The sequence below is a fragment of the Podarcis erhardii genome, assembly GCF_964252035.2.
Source record: "Podarcis erhardii genome assembly, chromosome: 3".
NCBI lineage: Eukaryota > Metazoa > Chordata > Lepidosauria > Squamata > Lacertidae > Podarcis > Podarcis erhardii.
In genome coordinates, this window is record NC_138507.1 from 112,567,266 (window position 1) to 112,594,772 (window position 27,507).

The window sequence follows — 27,507 nt, forward strand, 5'->3', positions numbered from 1 at the left end:
TGAGGTTTTAGTGGTTCAGGTGTATATACAGGGGTATCTTGGTTCTCAAACTTCATCTGTTCCCGACGTCTGTTCCAAAACCAAAGCGTTCCAAGACCAAGGCATGCTTTCCCATAGAAAGTAATGCAAAATGGATTAATCCGTTCCAGACTTTTAAAAACAACCCCTAAAACAGCAATTTAACATGAATTTTACTACCAAAGAGACCATTGATCCATAAATTGAAAGCAATAATGTACTGCAGTAACACAATCAATCGATCAGTAGCTGAACTGGGTTCCCCACAGTCACAAAAACAAAACAAAAAAGAGCCGCAGAAACAAAAACGCAAAAGAAATAGCAAAAACAGACAGACTTCAGTGTAACACTCAAAATGGAAGTGTGGCACTCAAATCGGGATCGTAACACTCAAATCATCAGCGTAACACTCAAAATTGAAGTGTGGCACTCAAATCGGAATCATGACACTCAAAACAGAGCACGTTCGGCTTCCGAAAAATGTTCGCAAACCGGAAGACTTACTTCCGGGTTTGCAGTGTTTGGGTTCCAAGTTGTTTCAGTACCAAGGCGTTTGAGAACCAAGGTATCTCATTGTGCATTGTGAGCTACCCTGAAAGCTCTGCTGGGGCCAAAGAGGCTGGTTAAAAATGGAATAAGTAGGAACAGTTCATCAAGTCACCATTAGCACTTTGCTATTTGTGGGCAGAGGGTTGTATGCCATTTAAAATATTTCATAGAGGGGCACTTGATGTTGGCATTTCACAAGCTAGTATACAATGCCCTTCCTGCCACCCTTGCCTGCTTTCTTAGCCCTCTTCTTGTTTTCTCATTGGGAACTCTATGCTTCTTCACTAGGGACCTCTCCAGACATCCTTTTCCTCATGATTTGTACTTTTGACAATACTGGGGCAGTCAAACACAACCCCACTTTCAATACTGTTTGCACCTGGAAATGTTTTGGAGTTGGTCCATACTGTTTCATTTCCAATAGGTGTACGTCCCACAACTTTTCATACCGCAAGCATTCTGGGTTTTTTTAAATTCTCCCGCTTTTGTTGTGTTGTAGTCCCTCCAGAAAGCAATATGTGGTAGTATTGCAGAGCAACTAATAAAGCAGACTAAATCTACAACTAATGCACTAAAAAAGGTAAAAAAAAAATAAAAGGTAAAGGACCCCTGGACAGTTAAGTCTAGTCAAAGGCGACTATGGGGTTGCGGTGCTCATCTTGCTTTCAGGCCAAGGGATTATTGTGTCGGGAACCTACTACAGAATATACCTGCAATAAAACACTGGTCTAGAGACCTCCTCAAAAAAAAGGAAAAGGTAAGCTTTGTCGCTTTTTAAAAGCTATCATTTTGTATCACTGCTGGCGTAAACCAAATACTCTGTTTTATATGAGTGAGTTTAATACTACCTGTAAACCATCCAAGCTGGTTTCTCAGTTCTGCTGTTCTTTTCTCATCTTTGCCAGGCACAGGGCACTAAGAAGGAAATTAGAAGCTAATCTGATTTATTTGCTTGAAAATATACTTCTCTGTCCAGAGGAAGGAAATGAGAGAGGCATTAGGCATCCAGCAGGTTTCAATCATCCCAATTGTTATCTGCAGTAAGCTTTATGATTAATTGCAGGTCGTTGTTCCAGGGCATGCTTCTCCATAGAGAAGTTCAGCAGGAAGAAGAGTTCGGATTTGATATCCCACTTTATCACTACCCTAAGGAGTCTCAAAGCAGCTGAATACTAAGAGACAAAAGCTATTGCCACCTCTAAGTGTATATCTGCACTGCATACGGAACCTAGTTTCACAGTCATTCCGTCTCCTGGGAATTACAGTTCTGTGAGGAGAGAAACTAGGGAGTTAAGAACCTCAGCATCCTCTTCAAACTACAATTCCCCAAATTATTTGGTGAGGTAGCTAGATGCACCTTTTGGGCTGCTACAGTTAGCTGTATTTCAGTGGTGTTTAAATAAGGGCTATTGAAAGATGTGAGGCATAATTCTGTTTGCTGAACTGTGTGGCAGGTTTTCATTTCTTCTTTTCCAACAAGAAAATAAATTAATCCATAAGTCTTCAGGGCTTGTGCACTCCCTGCCAGAGGCCAGTTCTAGGGTGCAAGAGGAGGAGTGCAAGACAGAATTAACATTTCCCCTGTTTCCATTGATGTGGCAGAATAATTTGTTTCCAGGGCCTATAGGAGGTTCCCAGCTCAGTATTTTTAAGCAGCCTAGGGAGAAAATAGCCTCATCGTAAGGTGCATGTGGTAGGGTTGCCATCTTTCAAAAAGTGAACACCTGGACATGAAGGTTGTTGAGTTTTTTTTTCAATTACAGTGATGAATCACAATTTCTTCATGTTATTTCTGGATAGTAGGGAGGAAATATATATATGGGGTCATAGAATCATAGAATCATAGAGTTGGAAGAGACCACAAGGGCCATCGAGTCCAACCCCCTGCCAAGCAGGAAACACCATCAGAGCACTCCTGACATATGGTTGTCAAGCCTCTGCTTAAAGACCTCCAAAGAAGGAGACTCCACCACACTCCTTGGCAGCAAATTCCACTGTCGAACAGCTCTTACTGTCAGGAAGTTCTTCCTAATGTTTAGGTGGAATCTTCTTTCTTGCAGTTTGGAGCCATTGCTCCGTGTCCGCTTCTCTGGAGCAGCAGAAAACAACCTTTCTCCCTCCTCTATGTGACATCCTTTTATATATTTGAACATGGCTATCATATCACCCCTTAACCTCCTCTTCTCCAGGCTAAACATGCCCAGCTCCCTTAGCCGTTCCTCATAAGGCATCGTTTCCAGGCCTTTGACCATTTTGGTTGCCCTCCTCTGGACACGTTCCAGTTTGTCAGTGTCCTTCTTGAACTGTGGTGCCCAGTTCATAGAATTGTAGAATTGGAAGGGACCCCAAGGGTCATCTAGTCCAACCCACTGCAATGCAGGAATATCAGCTAAAGCACGCAAGACAGATGGCCATCCAACCTCTGACTGGAAACCTCCAAGGAAGGAGAACCCACAGTCTCCCAAGGGAGACCATTCCACTGTCGAACAGCTCCTACTGTCAGAAAATTCTTTCTGATGTTTAGTTGGGATCTCCTTTCTTGTAACTTGAAGCCTTATTGGACCCAGGACACATTTGGACATCTTAGGAGTTGTTGCAGGCACCACAAAATACTCATTTAATACAAGAAAAACTGGCAGAGCTCACAGCCGCCACACCTCAATAACCAAACAAAACACAAACAAAAAAAGCAGGAAGCACTGCCTAAGGCAGTTGTTGCCAATTAGCTAGGTGCTGGAGAACCCCTGTTTCTCAAAAGCCAGGCTGTGGACCCCCTACTTTTGAAAACTTTGATATCTCTATGGCAGCTTTTGTGATGTGAATGGTGTCACAGACCCTCTGGGACCACCAATAGGAAACCATGGACATACGACCATTATAATTTTATGTTGTGAACCACCCTGAGATCTACGGACATGGGGTGTATTTAATAAATAGTATTATAACCAAAAGAATCCACATCCCCATTTAAAAAATGGGGTGGCAGGGGATCTTGATGGGTGTCAAGGAGTTGTCTGAAGGTGACATGTTGCTCACAGACACCACCCTTCATCTGTTTTCTGGGAGACCACAATCTTTGTTATTCACTCAGAGATTGCAGTCTTTTTTGTGTTGTCCGTCTTCACTGCTGTGTTTTGCCCCAGGACCTTTTCACCTGTATGAATGAACGGCTCCAGCATCTTCTTCTGTAACGGCAAATGGTTTTGTGGCATTGCCTCGCCAGTGTTCATGTGTCCATTAGTTGGAGCCTATCAGTGGGTTATCCATTCCAGTTTCATCAGAGCGTATTTCTAATGAACCATGCCAGTTAAACCAGCCCCATTAATTTTGCATTGCTGGTGATTGGCAGTGCTTTGAAAAGCTTCAAGGGCACCGACGGTTTTCAGGCTCAGAAAGGCTTTGAGGAAATGGTTTCAAAATTTCAAAGGCCACTGTCTTGCAGAGCAAAGATATTTCAGTGTAACAGCAGATTCTCCATTTGCACTGAAATTAATAGCTTTGAACGTTTCCTGTCCTTCTAGACTATTTTCTTGGGACCATTATTGTGCCAACAAGTAACAAATTAGTAAGCAGGTTTTCAACTCAGGTGCATATTAAACCAGACAAGTGTTTCTGCCATCCTTCCCACATGCATATTCATCACCTTATGGCTGCAATGTGTGTGTATGGGCAAATAGACATTTTGTGCAGCAGTACCTAGCAGTTCGAAAGCACACCAGTGCAAGTAGATAAATAGGTACTGTTCCGGTGGGAAGGTAAACGGCGTTTCCGTGCACTGCTCTGGTTCACCAGAACTTAGTCATGCTGGCCACATGACCCGGAAGCTGTACGCTGGCTCCCTTGGCCAATAAAGCGAGATGAGCGCCGCAACCCCAGAGTCATCCACGACTGGACCTAATGGTCAGGGGTCCCTTTACCTTTACCTTTATCCCAGAAAAGTCCATTTGGGCAGGGAAATGAAGTCCTTAATTTGGGGAGGGGCTATAGCTGAGTGATAGAAACGGTTCAGTCCTCAGCATCTGCAAGTAGGGCTGCGAAAGGCCTCTGCTTGCATCTCCAGAGAGCTGCTGCCAATCACTGTAGACCAGCCTTTCTCAACCTTGTTTCCTGAGGTGTTGCTGGACTACAACCCCCATCATCCCCACCTAGCAGGGCCCAGTGGTCAGAGATGATGGGAGTTGTATTCCAACAACATCTGGAGACCCGAGGTTGAGAAAGGCTGCTGTAGACCTTGGGTCTCCAGCTCTTTTTGGACTACAGTTCCCATCATCCCTGACCACTGGTCCTGCTAGCTAGGCATGATGGGAGTTGTAGTCCAAAAACAACTAGAGAACCTAGTTTGGGAAACCCTGCGAAGGACAATGCAGAGCTAGAAAGGTCAAAGATCAAAGGTCTGATTCAGTTCAAGGCAACTTCCTATGTTTCACCAGAAAAAAAAATCTATGCTTTTATTAATATTTTAATTGTCTTCATAAAATAAACACCAACATGAAATAAAATATGCAGTTATATACTCTCAAAACCAGGAGCAATTGTAATTTAACAAGGCTAAACAATAGTCATATTTACATTATATATGTCGGGCTGCCATACGTCAATCGAAAAAGTTGGGGTTTTTTTGGGCATTTTTGAAAAAGCTCAGCAACTTTCCTTTTTGAAATATGATTCCAGTAGCTAATTTTCATCATCATTAAAATCTGCCAACCACTTTGAAGCTGGAAATACAATACTTTTTGATGGAATCAGTTCACGCATTCAGCTGCCACTGACAGAGTATAGAGGAATCAAATTAACTCCAGGGGTGTGTCAACCAACTCTTTAATTCAGTTCTAAGACCATTAGAATAGTTCTGGTGATGGCAGCATGCAGGATACCAATGTTAAAGTATTTTAAAACTTATTGAGGAAGTGAGGTTATTACGCCTCTACTACTTTCCATAGCAGGTCACTCAACCATTGCTGCTGTATCATTTCTTCTAGTACAGTGGTGCCTCGCAAGACGAAATTAATTTGTTCCGCAAGTTTTTTCTTCTTGCGAGTTTTTCGTCTTGCGAAGCACGGTTTCCCATAGGAATGCATTGAAAATCAATCAATGCGTTCCTATAGAGACCGTCTGGGGACAGAGGGGAAGCGCCGCACGCCTTCCCCTCTGTCCCCGGAGATTGCGGGGCTGGCAACGGGGAGAAGCGATCTTCTCCCCGCCGCCCCTTGCTTCAAAAGAGGTCCGGGGACAGCGGGGAAGACGCGCTGCGCTTCCCCGCTATCCCCGGAGCTTGTGGGGCAAGCTTCGTTTTGCGAAGCAAGCCCATAGGGAGATGCGTCTTGCGAAGAGGCTAAGAAAACGAAAAACTCCTTCGTCTAGCGAGTTTTTCGTCTTCCGAGGCGTTTGTCTTGCGGGGCACCACTGTAGATCAAGAGAATCAGGTGACAGCAAAAACTGCAGAAAAATTTAGCTGGGGCAATTAGAATAAGATCTGCTATTTGGTTATTGATGTAAACCTCCAGAATGTATTTTGCATAGTTAAGGGGTTTTTTTTACCTCTATCTTTCAGTACATTGTGTTTTATTTTATTGCTATGGCTAGTCGCTAATGCAAATAAAGATGCTTCTTATGACTGCATTGAATAGCTAACTCCTGAGTGGGTGTTCATTTAACAAAATCATTCATTTCTTCTTCTTTTAGCGTCTAGCTTCAGTGGGACTCGATGCCAAAAACACAGTCTGCATTTGGGAGTGGAGGAAAGGAAAACTTCTTGCATCAGCTACTGGCCACTCAGACAGGGTAATCAGCTAATGCGTTTGGCATAAACGTTTTTTGTAATATTTCTGAAATATTTCTTGTAACCCTTTTTGCTGCATTGATGGAGCTGTTAACTTCTCTCTCCCTCCCCCCATTAAGCTAATGCTCACAGAAATACAATATTATAATTTAGTTTATTAAATTATTGTGGGAAGATGATATTTCGTGATATTATAGAGGCAGGGAAATTAATAAGTGGGACGTCTGTGATAGGATCTCCCAGCAATTTTTGAAAGCAAAAACAGGGGCTGCTAATTTGATTGGAGAAGGGACACAGGAAGTGTGTATGTTTAACTCCCCCCTGTGCCATTGCCCAAATCAAGCACCCCCCTTCCATCTTTCCAAATTGCCATTAGGAGTGGTGGAGACTAGAATCATAGAATCATAGAATCATAGAGTTGGAAGAGACCACAAGGGCCATCGAGTCCAACCCCCTGCCAAGCAGGAAACACCATCGGAGCACTCCTGACATATGGTTGTCAAGCCTCTGCTTAAAGACCTCCAAAGAAGGAGACTCCACCACACTCCTTGGCAGCAAATTCCACTGTCGAACAGCTCACACTGTCAGGAAGTTCCTCCTAATGTTTAGGTGGAATCTTCTTTCTTGTAGTTTGGAACCATTGCTCCGTGTCCGCTTCTCTGGAGCAGCAGAAAACAACCTTTCTCCCTACTCTATGTGACATCCTTTTATATATTTGAACATGGCTATCATATCACCCCTTAACCTCCTCTTCTCCAGGCTAAACATGCCCAGCTCCCTTAGCCGTTCCTCATAAGGCATCGTTTCCAGGCCTTTGACCATTTTGGTTGCCCTCCTCTGGACACGTTCCAGTTTGTCCGTGTCCTTCTTGAACTGTGGTGCCCAGAACTGGACACAGTACTCCAGGTGAGGTCTGACCAGAGCAGAATACAGTGGCACTATTACTTCCCTTGATCTAGATGCTATACTCCTATTGATGCAGCCCAGAATTGCATTGGCTTTTTTAGCTGCCGCGTCACACTGTTGGCTCATGTCAAGTTTGTGGTCAACCAAGACTCCTAGATCCTTTTCACATGTACTGCTCTCAAGCCAGGTGTCACCCATCTTGTATTTGTGCCTCTCACTAGAGGAATCACAGCTAAAGCGTCCCTGTCAGATGGCCATCCAGCCTCTGCTTAAAAACCTCCAAGGAAGGAGAGTCCACCACGTTCTGAGGGAGTCCATTCCACTGTCAAAGAGCTCTGTCAGAAAGATCTTTCTGACATTTAGCTGGAATCTCCTTTCTTGTAACTTGAATCCATTGGTTTAGGTCCTACCCCCTGGAGCAGGAGAAAAGAAGCTTGCTCCATCTTCCGTGTGACAGCCCTTTAGATACTCGAAGATGGCTATCATCTCCCCTCCTAGTCTCCTCTTTCCCAGGCTAAACATACCCAACTCCTTCAACCATTCCTCATAAGGTACTGGTAAAGGTCCAGTCATGACCGACTCTGGGGTTGCGGTGCTCATCTCGCTTTATTGGCTGAGGGAGCCGGCGTACAGCTTCCGGGTCATGTGGCTAGCATGACTAAGCCACTTCTGGCGAACCAGAGCAGCACACGGAAATGCCATTTACCTTCCCGCTGGAGCGGTACCTAGTTATCTACTTGCACTTTGACATGCTTTCGAACGGCTAGGTTGGCAGGAGCAGGGACTGAGCAACAGGGGATTCGAACCACCGACCTTCTGATCGGCAAGTCCTAGGCTCTGTGGTTTAACCCACAGCGCCACCCGCGTCCCAGTTCCTCATAAGGTACATGTATTGTATCTCCCTGTCCCTCTCCAGTGGGACTTACTGAAGTCTTGTTCAGTTCCTTCAGCTGTGCTGTTACTAACTGTGTATTTACTGGCGTTTTCCAGCCATTGTCAGTCTTGCCGTCACATGTGTAGATTGTTTTTGACACGGAGGGATGGAGACATAAATGAAATTAAGGCAAACACTTGCCAAGAGGTTTATATGCCTTGCATGGTCTTCATGATGCTGTTTGCTTCCCACAAACATTTTTCATCCATATGGAAAGTCAGCTATATTCACGTATATTATTGGTAACAGAACGTTAGGATTTTATAGAGAAGCAGGCATATGTTTACTGAATTTATGACATATCTGATATGAATGCATGTGGTTTCTAATTTAGTGTAGCAGTTTTGAATATTTTTTGACAGATCTTTGATATTTCCTGGGACCCATATCAACCCAACAGAGTGGCTAGCTGTGGAGTGAAACATATCAAGGTAAATTGGTTTTGATGCTTTGCATTGCCAATGAAAGAAACTCTTTATCATTCCTTGGCATATTTTCTTTTACATTTTTTTTAAAAAGCAGTGACTGTTATGTAGCCAGCTCAGTGTGGCAAACTTCCAGAACTATTCAGTATAAAGTTACAGATAGGTAGCCGTGTTGGTCTGCCATAGTCAAAACAAAACAAATTCCTTCCAGTAGCACCTTAAAGACCAACTAAGTCAGTTCTTGGTATGAGCTTTCGTGTGCATGCACACTTCTTCAGATACACTGAAACAGAAGTTTCCAGACCCTTCTATATAGTGAGAAGGTGGGGAGGGGTATTACTCAGAAGGGTGGTGGGAATGGGTGATTGGCAGATAGCTGTGATGAGCAGTCATTAAGAGTCGTCAACAGGCTCATCACAGCTATCTGCCAATCACCCATTCCCACCACCCTTCTGAGTAATAACCCTCCCCACCTTCTCACTATATAGAAGGGTCTGGAAACTTCTGTTTCAGTGTATCTGAAGAAGTGTGCATGCACACGAAAGCTCATACCAAGAACTGACTTAGTTGGTCTTTAAGGTGCTACTGGAAGGAATTTGTTTTGTTTATTCAGTATAAAGTGATTGCAGTGACGGACTGCTTATCAAGCAAAGCAGAAGGGACACATAGTATAGTTTAGGAAATATTTATTTCCTGCTTGGCTTTCTCTCTCTCTCTCTGCATTTCCCCCCAAGATGAATTGATTTGGAGTGAAGATTACTTGAACCAGCAATTTAAGTAATCACCAAATGGAAAATGTTAAATTGCAATCACCAATTTTAATCAATTTTTCCATTGGTATTTCAGTTTTTTCTCCAAGGCCGTGTTTTCTTTGGCTGCTGTACCCAATTCCAACATATCAATTTACAATTAAATTCCATGTTATTCTGTATTTCACTTTGTGTCTCAGGGTAGCACTTGCATCTACTGATGTCCTCCCTCTCATGCACACACACACTCACACACACGTATTTAAGCAGTTATATCGCATAACATTTTTCATTCTTAGTAATTAAGCATAATTAGTTCTGCATTGGGGAACAGAAGCTGTAGCCAGTCCTGCAGCCCAGCACGAAAACCAACTTGTCGGATTTTGTTGTCAAAGTCCAAAAGATGGGCCCCGTTTAGCCTGTAGAATTCACTTCATTTAAATGAGACACCCAAGACTGGAGTAATGCAATATTCTAATACCACGTAATGGTAAAGGTAAAGGGACCCCTGACCATTAGGTCCAGTCATGACTGGCTCTGGGGTTGCGGCGCTCATCTCACTTTATTGGCCGAGGGAGCCGGCGTACAGCTTCCAGGTCATGTAGCCAGCATGACTAAGCCGTTTCTGGCAAACCAGAGCAATGCTGTTTACCTTCACGCTGGAGTGGTACCTATTTATCTACTTGCACTTTTGACGTGCTTTCGAACTGCTAGGTTGGCAGGAGCAGTTCGAGCAACGGGAGCTCACCCCGTTGCAGGGATTCGAACCACCAACCTTCTGATTGGCAAGTCCTAGGCTCTGTGGTTACAGCAATATGGAATAGACAAGTACTGCGCACACCCCATCATTTTAAAGCGCATTTCAAGAACACACACCCAAAGAATCTTGGGGACCGCAGCTTGTTAAGGGTGCTGAGAGGGGTAAATTACAATTTCAAGTATTCTTTGCATGGAGAGAAATGTGCTTTACATCTGTGGCATGTGCCAGTCAGGGGCGTAGCTAGCTGCTCTGGCACCCAGAGTGGCGGGGGCGGGGTGAGCCGCCCACAGGGCGCCATGACGATTGGCGCCCAGGGGCAGGGCGGCGAGCTGTCCAGAGAGTCCGTCTGGCGGATGCAAGCACCATGCTGCCGTTTCAGGCAGCGCAGGGGTCCAAGCCACCGTGTCACTCCCAGGAGAGATGTATGGCTCAGGTGTGCTGAAGGCCAGGCCCCGTGGTAAGTGCCGCCCCTCACAGTGTGCCATTTTGTCACCCCCTCAGGGATGACACCCAGGGCGAACCGCACCCCCCGCACTCGCCTTCCTACACCCCGGTACCAGTGACTCTTTACCTGTTACAGATTCAATTTTTTGTCCGCACTTACTTTACTAATTATTACATGTAAGGAAGGATATAATTTTAAGTAAAATGGAATTTTCAAAATGTATAATTCCAGATTTGAGAAACAAACAGGCAAAAACAAGTACTGTCACATACTTGAAGCCCTGAATATATATATATATATTGTCCTGGTGCTCAGGAGCAAGTTAGACAGATTGCAGTTACTTCTCCTCAGTTAAGTGGGTGTGAGGACCAGAATGATTATTTTCTGCCAAGAGTCTTGCACCTCTAACATGGCACTGTGTTCAGATTGCTAAGGTGAGGCCTTAGGAGAAGAATTGCTGTTTGTTGTTCTCTGCAGGAAGCTGAGCACTTGCTTTTATTATTTTGGCACCTGGGATCTGTAAAACCGATGTCCTGATTAACCCAGGCAATCATCATTCAAGCCAAACAAACAATGGCATGCCAGAATTTACTAATATTGTCTGAAGGCAATCAGTTATCCAATCTGGCAGGGCTATACGTAAATTGCTTTTGAAGCTCTCTGATATTAGAGATGCTGTTATCTGGAGATTATTCACGTTTGGTGAAAGAAATTTTTTAATCCTTGCAAACCCTTTTTAGTTTATTTTAACTGTATCAGCCTGCAAAGGAAGACCCCTTTAAAGTCCTTTCTGGAAATGCAGTTAATGGCAGAGTTCAGAATGACTCCATTTTAACATTAAAAAATAGATTTTATTGATATTATATTCTCAAAACATTGGCAAACTTAAGAACACGTTTGTTTGATTGTTTGTTTGTCCATAATGACACCCAAACCTGGTCCCTTCTACTATTATTATTGTTTTGAGTTTGTGGGTGCAAGACATCCGTAATCCCTTGATTTAGTATTAGAATTTAATTAATGCTTGGAGGGTTAAACTGGAAGTCTGACTCTTAATAGCTGGACTCAGCTTTCTGTGTTCAAAAGATCACCGGAGAGATGGGCTGTTAACAAAGATTGGGAGATGGGCTACCAGCAAAACGAACACTCTGTTTTGCTCAGTTTCTTCTTGTGGGGAGACTTTTCTTGAGCTCTGAGATTGTGAGCAGAGAGGCAAAAAGAGAAGATTGCAAATGCCGATAGAAATCATGCAAAGGTCACCAGTTGCAGGCGTGTCCTTAACATTTACTGATCCACTAACATTAAGACAGGTGATACATGATAGGCCGTGAAGCAATGGAGCGGTTAAAATAATGGATTTATCCTTCACTTTCATACCCTTTCATACGATTTTTTCCCCTTTAGTTCTGCGTGGTTGCTGTTAATTACTTATTTATTATTGCTTTCACCATTGTCTAAATCCAATTTTTATCTCTACCATGTGATTTTATGCTCCTCCTCCATGTTTTCTTAATGTTTGTTTTTGTGTGTGTGTGTGTTTATGTATTTTAATGGGTTTATTTCTTCAAAGCATTTTTAAAACCCCACACTTCAACTGAATGGGCTCCCAGAGAGGCTTATGCACGTAGGCACCCTGATAATTCACATAAATGCGCAGTATAAAGTAAGCCGAAGCAACTGGGCCTCTTGCAAGGTTCTCAAGCAACGTAGAGATATGTTCTGCCTTTATGGTGATCTCAGATCACGAGTCTCGCAGACTCCTTTTTGTACTTTGCGTTGTAGTTTTGGACGCTTTGCGGAAATGCCTTGACAGCCAAAAGAGGAATATTTGGTAAAACAGGAGACTTGCAAACTATCCTCTGTTTGTCCTGCGCAAAAGATGACGTCACATACTCTGGTGCTTTAAATGGAGACATCTACGTCTGGAAAGGGCTCACCTTAGCCCGCACGATTCAAGGAGCTCATGGTGTAAGTTGCCTTCTACTTTCTCGGTTCTGTTTTGTGAAAATAACGAATCATCTTCCCTGAATTCGCTCTGAAGCACCACAGAGGCCCTTCGGGAAGGAGAGCCAGTGTGGTGTAGTAGTTAAGAGCGGTAGACTCGTAATCTGGTGAACCGGGTTCGCGTCTCCGCTCCTCCACATGCAGCTGCTGGGTGACCTTGGGCCAGTCACACTTCTCTGAAGTCTCTCAACCCCACTCACCTCACAGAGTGTTTGTTGTGAGGGAGGAAGGAAAAGGAGAATGTTAGCCGCTTTGAGACTCCTTTGGGTAGTGATAAAGCGGGATATCAAATCCAAACTCTTCTTCTTCTTCTACATTAATCCAGTAGGTTTTATATTCTGAATTAAGACTGTGCTGAAATCCTACCTTTGCCTCTGGTTCTCAAAAGCTTTCTCCCCTGTGAAAAGAGGCACATTTCCAGCTTCTTTTTTGTGCAGGTGTGTGTGTGAAACTTCTCCAAAGTTTTCAGGAGCAGGTTGCCACATATTTTACAGGATTTTGCCAGGAAATGCAGCAAGTGAGAAGCTACAGAGAGAGCATTGCGCTACTTCCTGACCACCAACCATGACTTGGGAGTGCTTCAGTGCAGCAACTTCCATCACCCATTATCCAGCTCACCATTGATCAGGAGGACTGGGACCTTTGAGAGTAGGAACCTAGCAATATCTGGGGGTCCCACGGTGGCAAACCCTGGATGAGGCTGTTGTTTGTTAACGAAAAAAGAAGTTAGGTTTTCTATGTGGAGATCCTGACTTATAAATCATGACAAGGGAGGTGTTCACTTGGCGACCATCACATGATAAACGTGATCATGTTCATTTTTCGCTCCCCCACTTATGGAAAGGTTCTGCCTCTGACCGCTGATATATGGTGGAATCATCAAATCATTGGGTTTATATGAACAATGGGAGTTTCATAAGAAAAATAAGCTGATGTGAAGTCAACCTAAGTGTGATGACGTTTAAGCCCTTGCAAACAGGTTTGGGCTTTGAAATGCCTTTTGTTAAAAATCCAGTTCAAGTATGTATGTTGTTCATTCGCAGGCTGGCATTTTTAGCATGTATGCATGTGAAGAAGGCTTTGCCACCGGTGGAAGAGATGGCTGCATTCGACTGTGGGACACTGTTTTTAAGCCAATAACTAAAATTGATCTCAGGGAAAATGAACAAGGCTACAAAGGTAATGAAAATACTTTTTACCCAACTCTATGTTTCTATGATTCTATGAAATTATTTGTCATGCATTTAATGCAATACAAAACATGAATATTTTTGTTCTTTTTCTCTTCCTCCGAGTTTGAATTTAATCTTTATTGCTGTGATCCTGAGGAGGCAGTGGAATACATGCAAGAGTTAGCACATCTGCCCTTCAGATTTTGCCTTTGTTTTCACAATTGTAGTTTACGGCACTACCTCTTCCCCAAGTGAAGCACAACCAATTCCTTTGTTTCATGTTGGGTGGTACTACAGAATAATTGGAGGTGGCAAAATGAATGGGTATAGCATTTGGATTGCAGATTGTGATGTGTGTGTGTTACTCTGATGCTCAAACTGCCTTAACAGACAATGTAGGAAGCTGCCGTATAGCAGGTCAGAATATTTGTCCACCAAGCCCAGTATTTCTGGGCCAGCTTCAGTTTTGAGGGAGTCCAGAGAAAGCTGCTTTCTTGTAGAGTCTCCTCTACGGTTGGTAACGCCTTGTGGGATTACCTTGTGGCAGTGCAGGACAATACTTAGCAGCAGCAGCACTCTGTGTGATTGTATCTAGCAATGCTATGTGTGGGAGTATTATGGGATATGATGTCATATTCTGGTCCAGTGCTGGATCCCACAGAAAAGGAGTCAAGGCTGGACAGAAGTTGCAGGACCATGGATAGCTCCTAGTGAGCAGCTTGACTAGCCCTGGCTAGTGGCTTCTTTTCTAGCAAGTGTTACAGACTGAGGTGCTCATGTGAAGATGCTCTAAGTTGTGGGTACCCTGAAAGGATCCAGCTGGAAACAGGACCCTTGACTTGGTGGATCCCAGTCTGATCCAGAGAGGTTTTTATGTTGTAAGTCCCACGTATCTCAATGGAGTGAACCTTCCAGAAATATGTATGCGAAATTACGCTTGGCATAAAAGTGTTACCTAATAGCTATACCATTGTACTGTCACACACAAAAAAGTTTTTCTTGCCCCTGCTACCTGAAAATGCTAGAGATCTTCTCCATTCATTTGTTTTAGTGTTACTTGCCTCCAGTATGATGGCATTGTGGCCCCATTTATGCTTCTATAAATAGTGATTTTGATGCTATTTATGCCATTGTATTTTTGTAGTTAGTGGTTTGTCCTTTAAATTATTTCTCCGGATAACTTCTCTGCAGGATCTCCTTTGCAGACACAGTTTGAGCTTCATCAGTGTTAACAGCAGTAAATCCATAGAAATGGGCACTGACATTTCTCCGAGGTTGAAGCACCTGTGTACTCGGCGTGTAAGAGGACCTCAAAATGCTGGGGATAAAAATAGCCACAGCCAATTAAGAGATATAGCTGGGAATCACAAATCAGAATAAAGTTACAAAAGCTATCTTCCTAACCCTTATCCTTCTATGCATTCCACGTAACAGAGATTTCAGAAGTCACAGACAATAGGATCTCTCAGGTGGTGCAAAGAAATAGGTACAAAAGCACAGAAGGCAACATGGAGACACAGCAGAGATGAAATGGAGATTGAGGGACAATAGCAAGCTAGCTTCATAGTACAATGCATTGCAAGTGGGGCGAATCCCCTAAGCCAATCAGGTGTACAATCTAGAATCTTCTAGCACTTGAATATATGTGTGCTCCCACACAGCTGAGATCACTTTCTAATTAGTCTCTGGCTTTGAAGCACCGTAGCACAAGATAACACAGGCACTTCAATCCAATGATCTCATCCTAGTTACTCTAATGTATCTGTTAGGATATAGTTCCATTCCACCTTAAAAGGGTATAGGCATGATGTTTGGACAGTGTTCTCGAAGCTACAAACATGAGTCTGACCAAACTACGGGAGGCAGTGGAAGACAGGAGTGCCTGGCATGCTCTGGTCCATGGAGTCACGAAGAGTCAGACACGACTAAACAACAACATGATGTTTGTGTATCACATGCCTGTTTACTCCCAGCACAGCCTGCTGGGAACTTCTGTTGTATGTTGCTTTTGTATGATGGCTGTTTTGCTGGACACTGTTACGGCAAAAATCCAGGTGCGGAATTACCCTTGCCACCCGGCTCGTCGGACGGAGTCCGCGGGTCCTAGCGGAGAAATGAGCTCAGCCGGAGACAGGAGCAATAAACGGAGATCCAAAGTTTATTGCGCAACAGGTTCAAAATGGCATTGAACCCCGATAATGGGGCGACATAAACTTTTAAAAGTTCCCTCCAAGTCCCAGAATACAGTGCAGAAGACGTCACGAATACATCACAGAAAGGTGGGGTTACACAGATCAGCACTTCAGTACAGTGGGTGGGGGTTTACACAGATCAGCAGTTCAGTAATGTAGGGGTAGCACGGATCAGCAGTTCCGTAACGTAGAAGTAGCATGGATCAGCAGTTCCGTAATGTAGGGGTAGCGGAAAGAAAGAAATATGCATAAACGTTCCCTGAGTACAGGTGATGGCAAGACAATGGCGGAGATATGCATCGCCCATCACCTGGCATTGCCCGGAGAAAGGGCTTGACGGAATGATTTGATCAGATTAGGGTCTTCCTGGGTACGTGACCTGCCGCTCAGGGGATTATGGCAGTGAGACGGCAGCATGGAGTCCAGAGGGGAGAGAGTAGAATGATGTCAAAACGGATAAAATCGGAGCTTTGGCTGATTTTATATCATTTTCCGGAGGTTTCGGCCGCCTCGCCGGCCAAGTGTATATTGTATATTGGAAACGGAAACAAATGGATACATTGTAGCCTGACTTTGACAGTTTTACGAGGTTGCTGGAGGTCGCTGGTTTCGGTTCCATTGTTCTCGCAGCGGGGAGCCGTCATCAGCTCGTCAGGAGGTTAAATGAGGCGTGCAAGAGCTCCCTGGGCTAGCTGCTGCAGGGGAATGCACGCTCTTGATTGGCTGAGGCGCAGCCATTATAGTCAATGGAGGATGTAGTTCGACACGGTCAACCCGTGAATAAAATAGGGCGAAGGAAAGGCATAGAAAAGAAGGGCTTATTTCGCCCGTATATGAAAGGAAGAATATTGTTTCATAAGGTCAAGGGGTAGAGTGTGGTGCAGGGGTATAGTGTGGTGCTTGTGCGACAGTGTGGGGGTTTCAGGAACTGGGCACCGTCGAGGTCATCGCCTCGGGCCCGCTTTCCAGAGGAGGAGGAGGAGAGGAAAGGTACCCCCCCCTCCTTCCGTATCAGTCCCCCATTCGGAGATAGATTTGCATTAAAGTTCTGTAAGAACTTGCAAATCCTTTCTCCGCACCCTATACCCCTGTGATTTCGTACTCCCCTTCCCCCAGGTGTCTCATTTGCACATATTCGGGGAAGACGGGGGCGCTGTGAGAACGAGAGTAGGCTCGGAGAGTAAGAGGGGTGGATGGAGCAGGACAGCGGAGAAGAGAGCAGCAAGGAGAGACACAGTGTATAGCACAGCAGAGCACAGAGATGCAAAGGACAATAATAAGGGCAGTAAGCAATATCACCTTAAGCAGCTGCCGGAGCCATCCGAGCTTGGGTAACCATCCCCATAAGTCTATGTCAGACAGTCCTTCATGTCGTATCTCATCCAGCTTCCCTGCCAGTTCGTGAATATTGTTTAAATGTCCGGTGATATTCAGAGTCTGATCAGTCACGTATGTACAGCACTCAGTGCCTATTAGGGCACATGTCCCTCCTTGACTGGACAGGAGAAAGTCCGTCGCAATCCTGGTCTGTAAACTAAGTTGTCTCACCTCTGACAGCTCTGACATCAAAGAATCTGTGATTTGGGTTGCCTCTTGCATGAACTTTAGAAGGATGTCAGTAAGCCGGAGGATGTCCACATGATTAGAGCCGGCCCCATAGGCAGGGAAGAGTGCTCGACCGACAGTCTCCCCATTAGCAGCGACATCGGACAGATCTGACAGCCCCTTCTGTTCTCTCTTATTCCTCTGTCTTCCAGGGGGTAGGTGTGGGACTACCCTTATACCGGGGACAATGTACCCCACAAAGCAGGAACCAGACATATGTGGGCTCACCCAGGTGTATGCGCGATGGCCACATATCCAGAATAGGCCGCTGAGGTAGGATTCCATCCGTCCGGACGCAAAGGCAAGCAACAGCATGGAGTCAGCGGGCTGAGGCTGCCAGGTTGGAGGGTGTCCGATAACGGCAGTCCAAGCAAGGGTGAGATTTGGAAATGTGTGGGATCCGGTCATATCAGTAACGGTGACATGGCCGGTGGGTAAGAGTTCTATGTTGGAGGTGCAGGTGCTGGACCCAATGAAAGTCCCTTCTCCGGTGAAAATGCGACACAGGGGTCCCTTTGTAGGGCCAGTAAGGTAGAGGTATTGGTGGGTCAGGTTCAGGGCAGTCAAGTTCCAAGAAGCGACGTCTCCGGACCGGAACTGTTCAGTGGTCACAGGTACCGGAACAAGGGGAAGACTTTGCTGGAGGTGGCTGGGTGCGTGTGCACATATCCAGCACTCCGGATAAGGTGCCTCTTTAGCCACCTGGCCAAGAAGTTTGATGTAAGAGTTCTGTTCCCAAGAGGATAGGAGATCCTCCCCCGGAAGGGCGGGATCTATGCCGAGCTGGCGAGGTGCCGTGCCGACTGGATGAAGTGGGTCGGTGGTATTGAGGAGTCGCCTGTCCTTGGCTATGCCCCCGCACCTCAGAGGACCAACGTTATCCCAAGTGGGAGAGCGTGAGGGATGCGCCGGATGATACCACCCTTCTAAATACTCTGCCCCTCTCCAGTCGTGGGTGACCCCAAGGTTCCAGAGACAGCAAAATCCTCTCAGGCAAAGTCCTTGTAGTTGGGGTTTTCGGGGTTTTGGGGTCATGAGGAGGCATTGGAATCCGAAAATGAAGTTATCAGAGGGGTTTGTCGAGTCGGTGTAGGACGAAACGGCCCCTCCGTTTTCGACTTCGGTCCAATTTGGGTTCCTCAGGAGTTCGCCGTTGCCATAAAGGAAATGAGTTCCGTTCCTACAGGTGAGGCGGTAGTAGGAATGGTCAAGGGTAACTGCTGCTGACCCAATTCGATGTACATATCTGTCCCGGATGAAAAGTTCCCAGTAATCGTTGTCAGTTAACCGGGGTACCAAGGAATGGCGTAACAATGTCCGGGACTCTGGGAAGCAAAAGTCAAAGTCCCCCATTCGTGCGGGATTTAACTTCCCACCGGTTTCGACTCTATGGTAGTCCATAAAATGGTAATCCGTATCTAATCCGGTGCAATGATCCATGGGTGTAGCTGGAGATCGGGCCAAAGTTCCATAAACGAGAGAGATGAAAGAGAGGTTCATAATCAAAGTGCGGGAATGGTGAGGCATTGTCAAAGGGGAAGAGTTATCAAAAGCGCGTCGTCAAGAGGACTGTCGGAGGCGGACTGTCAGAGGAGCAAAGGAGCTGTCAAAGGCGCGCTGTCAAAGGAGCTGTCAAAGGCGCGCTGTCAAAGGAGCTGTCAAAGGCGCGCTGTCAAAGGAGCTGTCAAAGGCGCGCTGTCAAAGGAGCTGTTAAAGGCGCGCTGTCAAAGGAGCTGTCAAGGGCGCGCTGTCAAAGGAGCTGTCAAAGGCGCGCTGTCAAAGGAGCTGTCAAAGGCGCGCTGTCAAAGGAGCTGTCAAAGGCGCGCTGTCAAAGGAGCTGTCAAAGGCGCGCTGTCAAAGGAGCTGTCAAAGGCGCGCTGTCAAAGGAGCTGTCAAAGGCGCGCTGTCAAAGGAGCTGTTAAAGGCGCGCTGTCAAAGGAGCTGTCAAGGGCGCGCTGTCAAAGGAGCTGTCAAAGGCGCGCTGTCAAAGGAGCTGTCAAAGGCGTTTCAAGCGTAGTTTGATAGTGTTGGGATCTGGGACGATCTCGGATGTCCAATTGGGTGGAACTGTGTCTGGTCCGGTCTGTTGGGCCCGATTTTGGCCCCGATCTGGTCCGGTCTGTTGGGCCCGATTCTGGCCCCGATCTGGTCCGGTCTGTTGGGCCCGATTCTGGCCCCGATCTGGTCCGGTCTGTTGGGCCCGATTCTGGCCCCGATCTGGTCCGGTCTGTTGGGCCCGATTCTGGCCCCGATCTGGTCCGGCCTGTTGGTCGTCGTCGTCGTCGATGTATGAAGTTGGTGGAGTGGGAGGGGTCGAAAAGGTGAAGTCGTCGCCGACGTCTTCCTCCGTCTCCGTGGGGGGTGGCGATGACTTACACCTGGTGTGATGTAACCATGAGTGTTTCTCACCTACTTTCACGGCGGTTGGCGATGTCAGGAGGATTTGGTAGGGGCCTTCCCACGCTGGTTGAAGGGGTGCCTTCTGATAGACCTTGACAAGGATCCAATCGCCTGGTTCGAAGGAGTGGGCTTGGACGTCGATGGGCAGGTTTTGTCCTTCGATGGCCGCGTAGTGGTGGAGACGTTGTAGCTGTGTCTGGAGCTGAATAACATAGTTAGTGAGCTCTGCTTCTCCTAGTTCAAGTTCTGAGAGTGGAAATAAAGTGTTGTAAATGGGAGGGGGTCTCCCAAATAAAAGTTCATATGGAGATAGTTTCAATGGTCCAGTTGGGGCACTCCGTATATTGTGGAGAACTAGTGGAAGTGCGTTTACCCATTTCAGTCCAGTGAGTTTGCATAGCTTTCCTAATTGTGTTTTAACTTCCTGGTTCATGCGCTCTACTTGGCCTGAAGACTGTGGGTGATAAGGTGTATGAAGGTCCCATTTTATTTGTAGGGCTTTGGCCACCAGTTGTACTATTTGAGCTGTGAAATGGGTTCCTCGGTCGCTGTCTAGTCGACGGGGTACCCCAAATCGAGGGATAATGTCCTGTAGGAGGGCCCTGGCCACTACAGAGGCGGTGGGTTTCTTGCAGGGAAATCCCTCTACCCAGGAGGAGAGTTTATCGACTATGATCAAGGCGTGTTTGAAACCCTGACAGTGTGGTAAGTCGATAAAATCTAATTGCAGACTTTCGAAAGGGACGAATGCCCATAGCCTGGCTCCTGGCGGTGCTCTGGGTTGTCGTTTGGGGTTAAAGGAGCTGCAGGTAACACAGTTCTTTGACGCGGTCGTGGCTGCGACTGCAAGTCCGGGAGCGTACCAGGACCTTTTAACATGTTCTATCAGTCTCCCTTTTCCCCAGTGTGTACGTTGATGGAGGACCCTCACTAATTTTGGAACCCAGGCCTTTGGAAGGACAGTTCTGCCATCAGGGAGAACCCAAACGTCATTTTGTTCGATTGCGCCCACAGAGCGCCAGAGAGTCTTTTCTTCTTCGGGGGCTTCTTTGTAAATTTGTGTGGGATCTATGTTGAGTGGGATTTGTAAGGCTTGGAATTCTGATTCGTTGTTAGGGGGGCGGAGTGCGGCTGATTGGGCTGCTCTATCAGCTCGCCTGTTACCCCTCGAGATAGGGTCTTTACCACGGGTGTGAGCCTTACAATGGACCACTGCGATTGCGGTAGGTAGGTGGATAGCAGTCAGTAGTCTCTCTACCAAGGCGGAATGTGAAATTTTAGAACCCGCAGCGGTTAGGAAGCCTCTTTGTAACCATATCTGCCCAGTTGTATGGACTAGTCCGAAACAGTATTTACTGTCGGTGTAGATTGTAGTTCGCTTGCCTTCACTGATTTCACAGGCACGTATGAGTGCTATTAACTCTGCAGCTTGGGCACTGTATTGCGGGTTTATCGGATTAGATTCTACCACTTCAAAGTCCGTGACTACAGCGTATCCTGTTTTCCTTTCCCCTTCCACAACTTTTGAACTACCGTCTGTATAGAGTATTAAGTCTGGGTTCTCTAAGGGTAGGTGATCTAGGTCTTCTCTGGGTTTCTCGGCTTGGCGGACTATGGTCGCGCAGTCATGGTGTGGGGTTCCATCCTCGGGAAGAGGAAGAAGGGTGAGAGAGATCGATAGAGAAGAGGGCAGAGAATTCAGTTGCCAGGAGATTCCAACCCCCTTATCCACCAGTGCACTGGGTTTCTCTACTATACTCACGAGTCTTCAACGTTGATCCCGGGATCGATGAATATGCCGGCCGGATTCCTTTTGCTCCCCGGCTGAACCCCTGGGGCGTTTGATTACCGCCCGGAAGATGGCCGAGGGTCCTAAGGATCTTCCCAGGCAAATGGCCTGGTGCCGGCTGAAGACTTCGGGGCCCCCGGTCAGCAACACGGGAGAACCGCCTCGCCCCACGTTGGGCGCCAAATGTTACGGCAAAAATCCAGGTGCGGAATTACCCTTGCCACCCGGCTCGTCGGACGGAGTCCGCGGGTCCTAGCGGAGAAATGAGCTCAGCCGGAGACAGGAGCAATAAACGGAGATCCAAAGTTTATTGCGCAACAGGTTCAAAATGGCATTGAACCCCGATAATGGGGCGACATAAACTTTTAAAAGTTCCCTCCAAGTCCCAGAATACAGTGCAGAAGACGTCACGAATACATCACAGAAAGGTGGGGTTACACAGATCAGCACTTCAGTACAGTGGGTGGGGGTTTACACAGATCAGCAGTTCAGTAATGTAGGGGTAGCACGGATCAGCAGTTCCGTAACGTAGAAGTAGCATGGATCAGCAGTTCCGTAACGTAGAAGTAGCATGGATCAGCAGTTCCGTAATGTAGGGGTAGCGGAAAGAAAGAAATATGCATAAACGTTCCCTGAGTACAGGTGATGGCAAGACAATGGCGGAGATATGCATCGCCCATCACCTGGCATTGCCCGGAGAAAGGGCTTGACGGAATGATTTGATCAGATTAGGGTCTTCCTGGGTACGTGACCTGCCGCTCAGGGGATTATGGCAGTGAGGCGGCAGCATGGAGTCCAGAGGGGAGAGAGTAGAATGATGTCAAAACGGATAAAATTGGAGCTTTGGCTGATTTTATATCATTTTCCGGAGGTTTCGGCCGCCTCGCCGGCCAAGTGTATATTGTATATTGGAAACGGAAACAAATGGATACATTGTAGCCTGACTTTGACAGTTTTACGAGGTTGCTGGAGGTCGCTGGTTTCGGTTCCATTGTTCTCGCAGCGGGGAGCCGTCATCAGCTCGTCAGGAGGTTAAATGAGGCGTGCAAGAGCTCCCTGGGCTAGCTGCTGCAGGGGAATGCACGCTCTTGATTGGCTGAGGCGCAGCCATTATAGTCAATGGAGGATGTAGTTCGACACGGTCAACCCGTGAATAAAATAGGGCGAAGGAAAGGCATAGAAAAGAAGGGCTTATTTCGCCCGTATATGAAAGGAAGAATATTGTTTCATAAGGTCAAGGGGTAGAGTGTGGTGCAGGGGTATAGTGTGGTGCTTGTGCGACAGTGTGGGGGTTTCAGGAACTGGGCACCGTCGAGGTCATCGCCTCGGGCCCGCTTTCCAGAGGAGGAGAAGGAGAGGAAAGGTACCCCCCCTCCTTCCGTATCAACACGAAGGCAAGCAGTCATGTTTTCCTTTGTTCCCGAACTACACTGAATAAATGCTGTAAATATGCTCTGTCTTCCTCTTCCGTTGTGGATGATTTATACACATGATTTATTCAACAGGCTCATCACAGCTATCTGCCAATCACCCATTCCCACCACCCTTCTGAGTAATACCCCTCCCCACCTTCTCACTATATAGAAGGGTCTGGTGACTTCTGTTTCAGTGTATCTGAAGAAGTGTGCATGCACACGAAAGCTCATACCAAGAACTAACTTAGTTGGTCTTTAAGGTGCTACTGGAGGGAATGTTTTTATTTTGTACTTACTTTATCTTTATCAAACCTTTATTAGGCATTATGGAAATAAAACCTTAAAAGAGAAAATAACATATAAAAGCCTTGAAATATATATAAAAAGGCAGCAGTTTGTTAAATGCATATATATATATACATATAGAGTCAGTGGTTTTCCTTGTTAACCTGCTCCTTGGAGGACTGCTACCAAAAAACTCGGCTACCCCCGCCGTTACCCTTTGGTCAACGTCGGATAGGTAGAATCCCACACATTCACCTTGCTGCGGTTCCAGACCACCCAAAAGAGGGGACAGCACGCGTTGACGGAGCGTACTGTACAATGGGCAATGAAGGAGAATATGCTCTACAGTGTCCGGGACATTCATAGAGCATCTGCAGAGTCTCTTGTTTCTAGGAATGTTTTGATATCTTCCCCTGACAAATGCTGAGGGGAAAACATTCAAACGGGCCAGCATAAAAGCCCTACGTTGGGCTGGGATTATTAGTTTAGTGACGTAATTGGCTCTGCTATCTAAGATATTTAATTCATAGAATATGGGGGAGCAAATTTTGTTTACAGCTGCCATAATATTTTGTCTCTCGACATCCTTTAGTCTAGTTAGGATATTATGGGAAATATATTGCTCATTAGAATTGTACAGGGGCTCCAGCTCGATGCCTAAAGATTCAATCTTTTTTTCGAGGTGCTGATACCATCTTGATTTATAGGAGTCTTTGAGCAAATCAGCAAGCAGACTTGATGGAGGGCAGCGAAAGTGGCAGCGTAACCAATACTTTATTGAGGTGGACCATGCCCAATATTCCATTGTGTGTATGCCTATTTCTGCACACATTGTTTCATATTTGATCGTAGCTGGGAGTCCAAGAATACGTCTCAGAAAGCTAGAGTGAATCTTTTTTAAATCATTGTTATATGCTTGGACCCATAGCGGGATTCCATAAAATATCTGGGATTGCACTTTTGTTTGAAATATCTGATTTGCCGCAGGAATAAATTGATTACCTTTCTGATAATGAAAACGGGCAACTGCTGATGAGATGCACTTTGCCTGTTTTATGGCATTTGTGCGATGGGTTGCCCACCCTAAATTGCTCTGGAATAAGATTCCCAGATACCTATAGATTTTCACTTGTTGGATTTCTTGCCCTCTTATTTTCCATTTCTCTAATTTCCAACCATTCGAGAAGACCAAAATTTTTGTCTTCTCATAGTTTATAGAGAGTTTGTTACATTCGCAATAGAGGATCAGTGAAGATATAAGACGTTTCAGACCCAAGCTCGTTAAGGATAGTAGGACAGCATCGTCTGCATATAGTAAGAGAGGAACTGGTTTCTGATTAAGTTTAGGGGCATGTGATTCTATTTTTTGAAGGTAATCTGGCAAGTCTGATAAAAATAAATTAAATAGAAAGGGGGCAAGAATACACCCTTGTTTTACCCCTTTCGAAATTGGGATGTCTGATGAAAGGTGACCTTTGATGTTAAGTTTGACTTGACAGGTATTGGAAGAGTGTAGATTTTGCATTAGAATCAATAGGCGCTGATCAATTTTTAATTCTGCGAGTTTCCTCCACAACTTTGGGCGGTCAATTGAGTCGAATGCACCACGAAAATCTACAAAAGCAGCGTATATCTTAGATTGCCTTTGGGATCTGTATTTTTCAACCAGATGCATAAGTATAAGACAGTGGTCTAGTGTGGAGCAACCTTTGGAGAAACCTATTTGTTCTTTCCCTGGTAAATTTAGATTTTTCATCCAGGTAAGGAGTTTAGATAAGAGGTGCTTAGCGTAGATTTTCCCTATCACTGATAGAAGGCTTATCGGTCTATAATTCCTTGGTTCTTTTGGGTCGCCATTTTTAAAGATTGGAATAATTATTGATCTTAGCCATGTCTCAGGTATGATCCCATATTTATCTATAAGCGTAAACAGTTGGGCTAAGGGTTCTGCCCACCAATCTATATAGGTCTTAAATAATTCTATTGGTAGACCGTCTGGCCCAGGAGATTTCCCCGATTTGAAATTTTTAACTATCTCTCTAATTTCCTCTTCCTCTACCCTTGGCCACTCCTGGAGTTTAATAATTTTATTTTTAGTGGTTTCATTTCCTTTAAGTTCACTGTGTAGATTGTTAAATACAGATGTAAAGTATTGGGACCATTTGGATTCTGCAATTGGTGGTAGAGTTAGTTGATTTTCGGCTTTCAATCCTCCATACACTAGGTTCCAGAACGCTTTGTTGTTTTTACTCTGAACTGAGTCAAATAATTGTAGCCATTTTTGGGTTGCGTATTTCTGTTTCTTTTCAGCCAGAATGTAATGATATTTTCTTTTTTCATCAAGATAAGAGGGCTCTAGTTTGGTGCGATTATTTTTAAATGTTTGGCGCAGTTTTCTTTTTAGCTGGAAACATTCATCATCAAACCAAGGGCTAGCGGTATGTTTAAGTACCCAAACTTTAGGTGGAGTACTAAGCTCTACAAACATTTGGAAGATTTCATTATAAATTTTCGGAATATCACTGTGGAAATTAGTGATCTTTAAGTTGGATAATACTTGTTTTCTCAGGTTGGCTGTAAGTTTTTGCCCCACTGCTACACTCATTTCCTGGGACCATTTTAATTGGGTCATTTGTTTGTATTGAGAAGGTTCTATGGTATTGTACTTAGTTATTTTGGTTTCGTCCTTTAAGTTAATAGACAACGATAATGGCTGATGGTCGCTTTCAGTGCGCGTTCCAATTTTGAAGTCCATGATCGAATTTATAATATTATAAGGGACAAGAATATAGTCAATGACACTACATCCTCGGGGGGAGAAGTATGTAAACTCCCCACTTCTATCGCCTTTTGTTGAACCATTCACAATCTGCAAATTAAAGTTGTTACATAATTCAAGTAGGCGTAAGCCTTCGTTGTTAACAACCCTGTCTCTGGAGAATCGTCCTATTTTCAGGGCATGTGCGATATCATTATCAGTATTCCAATTTAGTTTGCTACATAGTTGTTCATTGTTGGTTCCTACTCTGGCATTAAAATCACCTGCTATTATCAGTGAGGCATTTGGGTATTTATCGGTCAAATTTTCTATATAAGAGGTTAGTTGTGACCAGTTTTCACTGCTGCTGTTGTTTTTAGTTGGGGGGATATAGACATTTACAAGTAGCAAGGGATCTTTGTTTTGGGTTAAAAGTAGAGCTTGTGCAAGTGGTAAGCATTCTTCTAGTTGCTTGATTTCAAACCCTAAGTTGTCTTTGATCATACAACAGAACCCTGCTTTCGGCCGGCCTTTCGTGTTTGTTTTCAATGCGGGTTTCGTATAGGAGGTGAATCCATTGATTTTGATATCTCTAGTTGACCATGTTTCTTGTAGAAGTATTAATTCAAAATCTTTAAAGAAGTTCATTAGGTCTGGGTCTCCGCCTTTGTTTCCCCACCCTGCGATATTCCAGGACAGCAAGCGTAGGGTCCGTTTTTGAGTTGGTGGCTGGTTGACAGCATTTAGTCATTCTAGTTCTGTTATTAAGTCTAGCGAGGGATTTTGTCTTGTGCAGATACAGCCATTTGTCGCTGCTTTCGGTGGGGAACATAGTGGTGGATCTTTTAGATTCTTTTTTAAAGTGCGGGAAATTGAAATTTCCTCCCTTTCTTGATTTTCTTCCTTAACTGTTCCTTGTTCCTGAGAAATTTCTGTGGCTGGTGGGCTGTTATGGACAGTTGGACTGTTTTTAGTCTCTACTTCCATTTCTTTGGCCTCATTTGGTGTTGAGCTCAGTGTGTCAGGTCTGTTGGAGGTCATCTTTTGTTCGGCAATGTTAAGGTCCTTTGTAGTACTTAAAGTAGGGGTGCCTATTTCGTTTGAAGCTAATATTTGATATCTCAGCCAGGAATTTGTGGTTTCATTACTGGAGTTTTTCCTTGCCATTTCATATTCTAAAGGCGGCTGGATTTGAAGCTCTGCATCTATACATTTGAAAGTTCCATTAGTAGCTCTCTTTTTGACTATGCATTTTGGGGAAAAAGCTGGTAAGTGTAAAGTTTGATTGTGTGTTGTTTCTGCTGCATTTTGTTGACCCTGTT

At 45.2% G+C, this 27,507-nt stretch overlaps 1 protein-coding gene across 8 annotated transcripts in view; it reads left to right on the forward strand.

The window, feature by feature from the left end:
- Nucleotides 1–27,507, forward strand: part of EML6 (EMAP like 6) — a 201,059-nt gene that overhangs the window by 48,201 nt on the left and 125,351 nt on the right. For 6 of the 8 annotated variants that reach the window (XR_014154519.1, XR_014154520.1, XR_014154521.1 and 3 more), the window contains exons 4-7: nucleotides 6,250–6,348; nucleotides 8,549–8,617; nucleotides 12,348–12,533; nucleotides 13,613–13,748. Coding sequence is in view for 2 of the 8 variants with exons in the window: in XM_081854439.1 (XP_081710565.1) it covers nucleotides 6,250–6,348; nucleotides 8,549–8,617; nucleotides 12,348–12,533; nucleotides 13,613–13,748 (490 nt within the window). In the remaining 6 variants the exon portion in view is untranslated. Of the gene's footprint in view, nucleotides 1–6,249; nucleotides 6,349–8,528; nucleotides 8,618–12,321; nucleotides 12,534–13,612; nucleotides 13,749–27,507 lie in introns of those variants that run through there. The other 2 variants (XR_014154523.1, XR_014154524.1) reach the window with 2 other exon arrangements.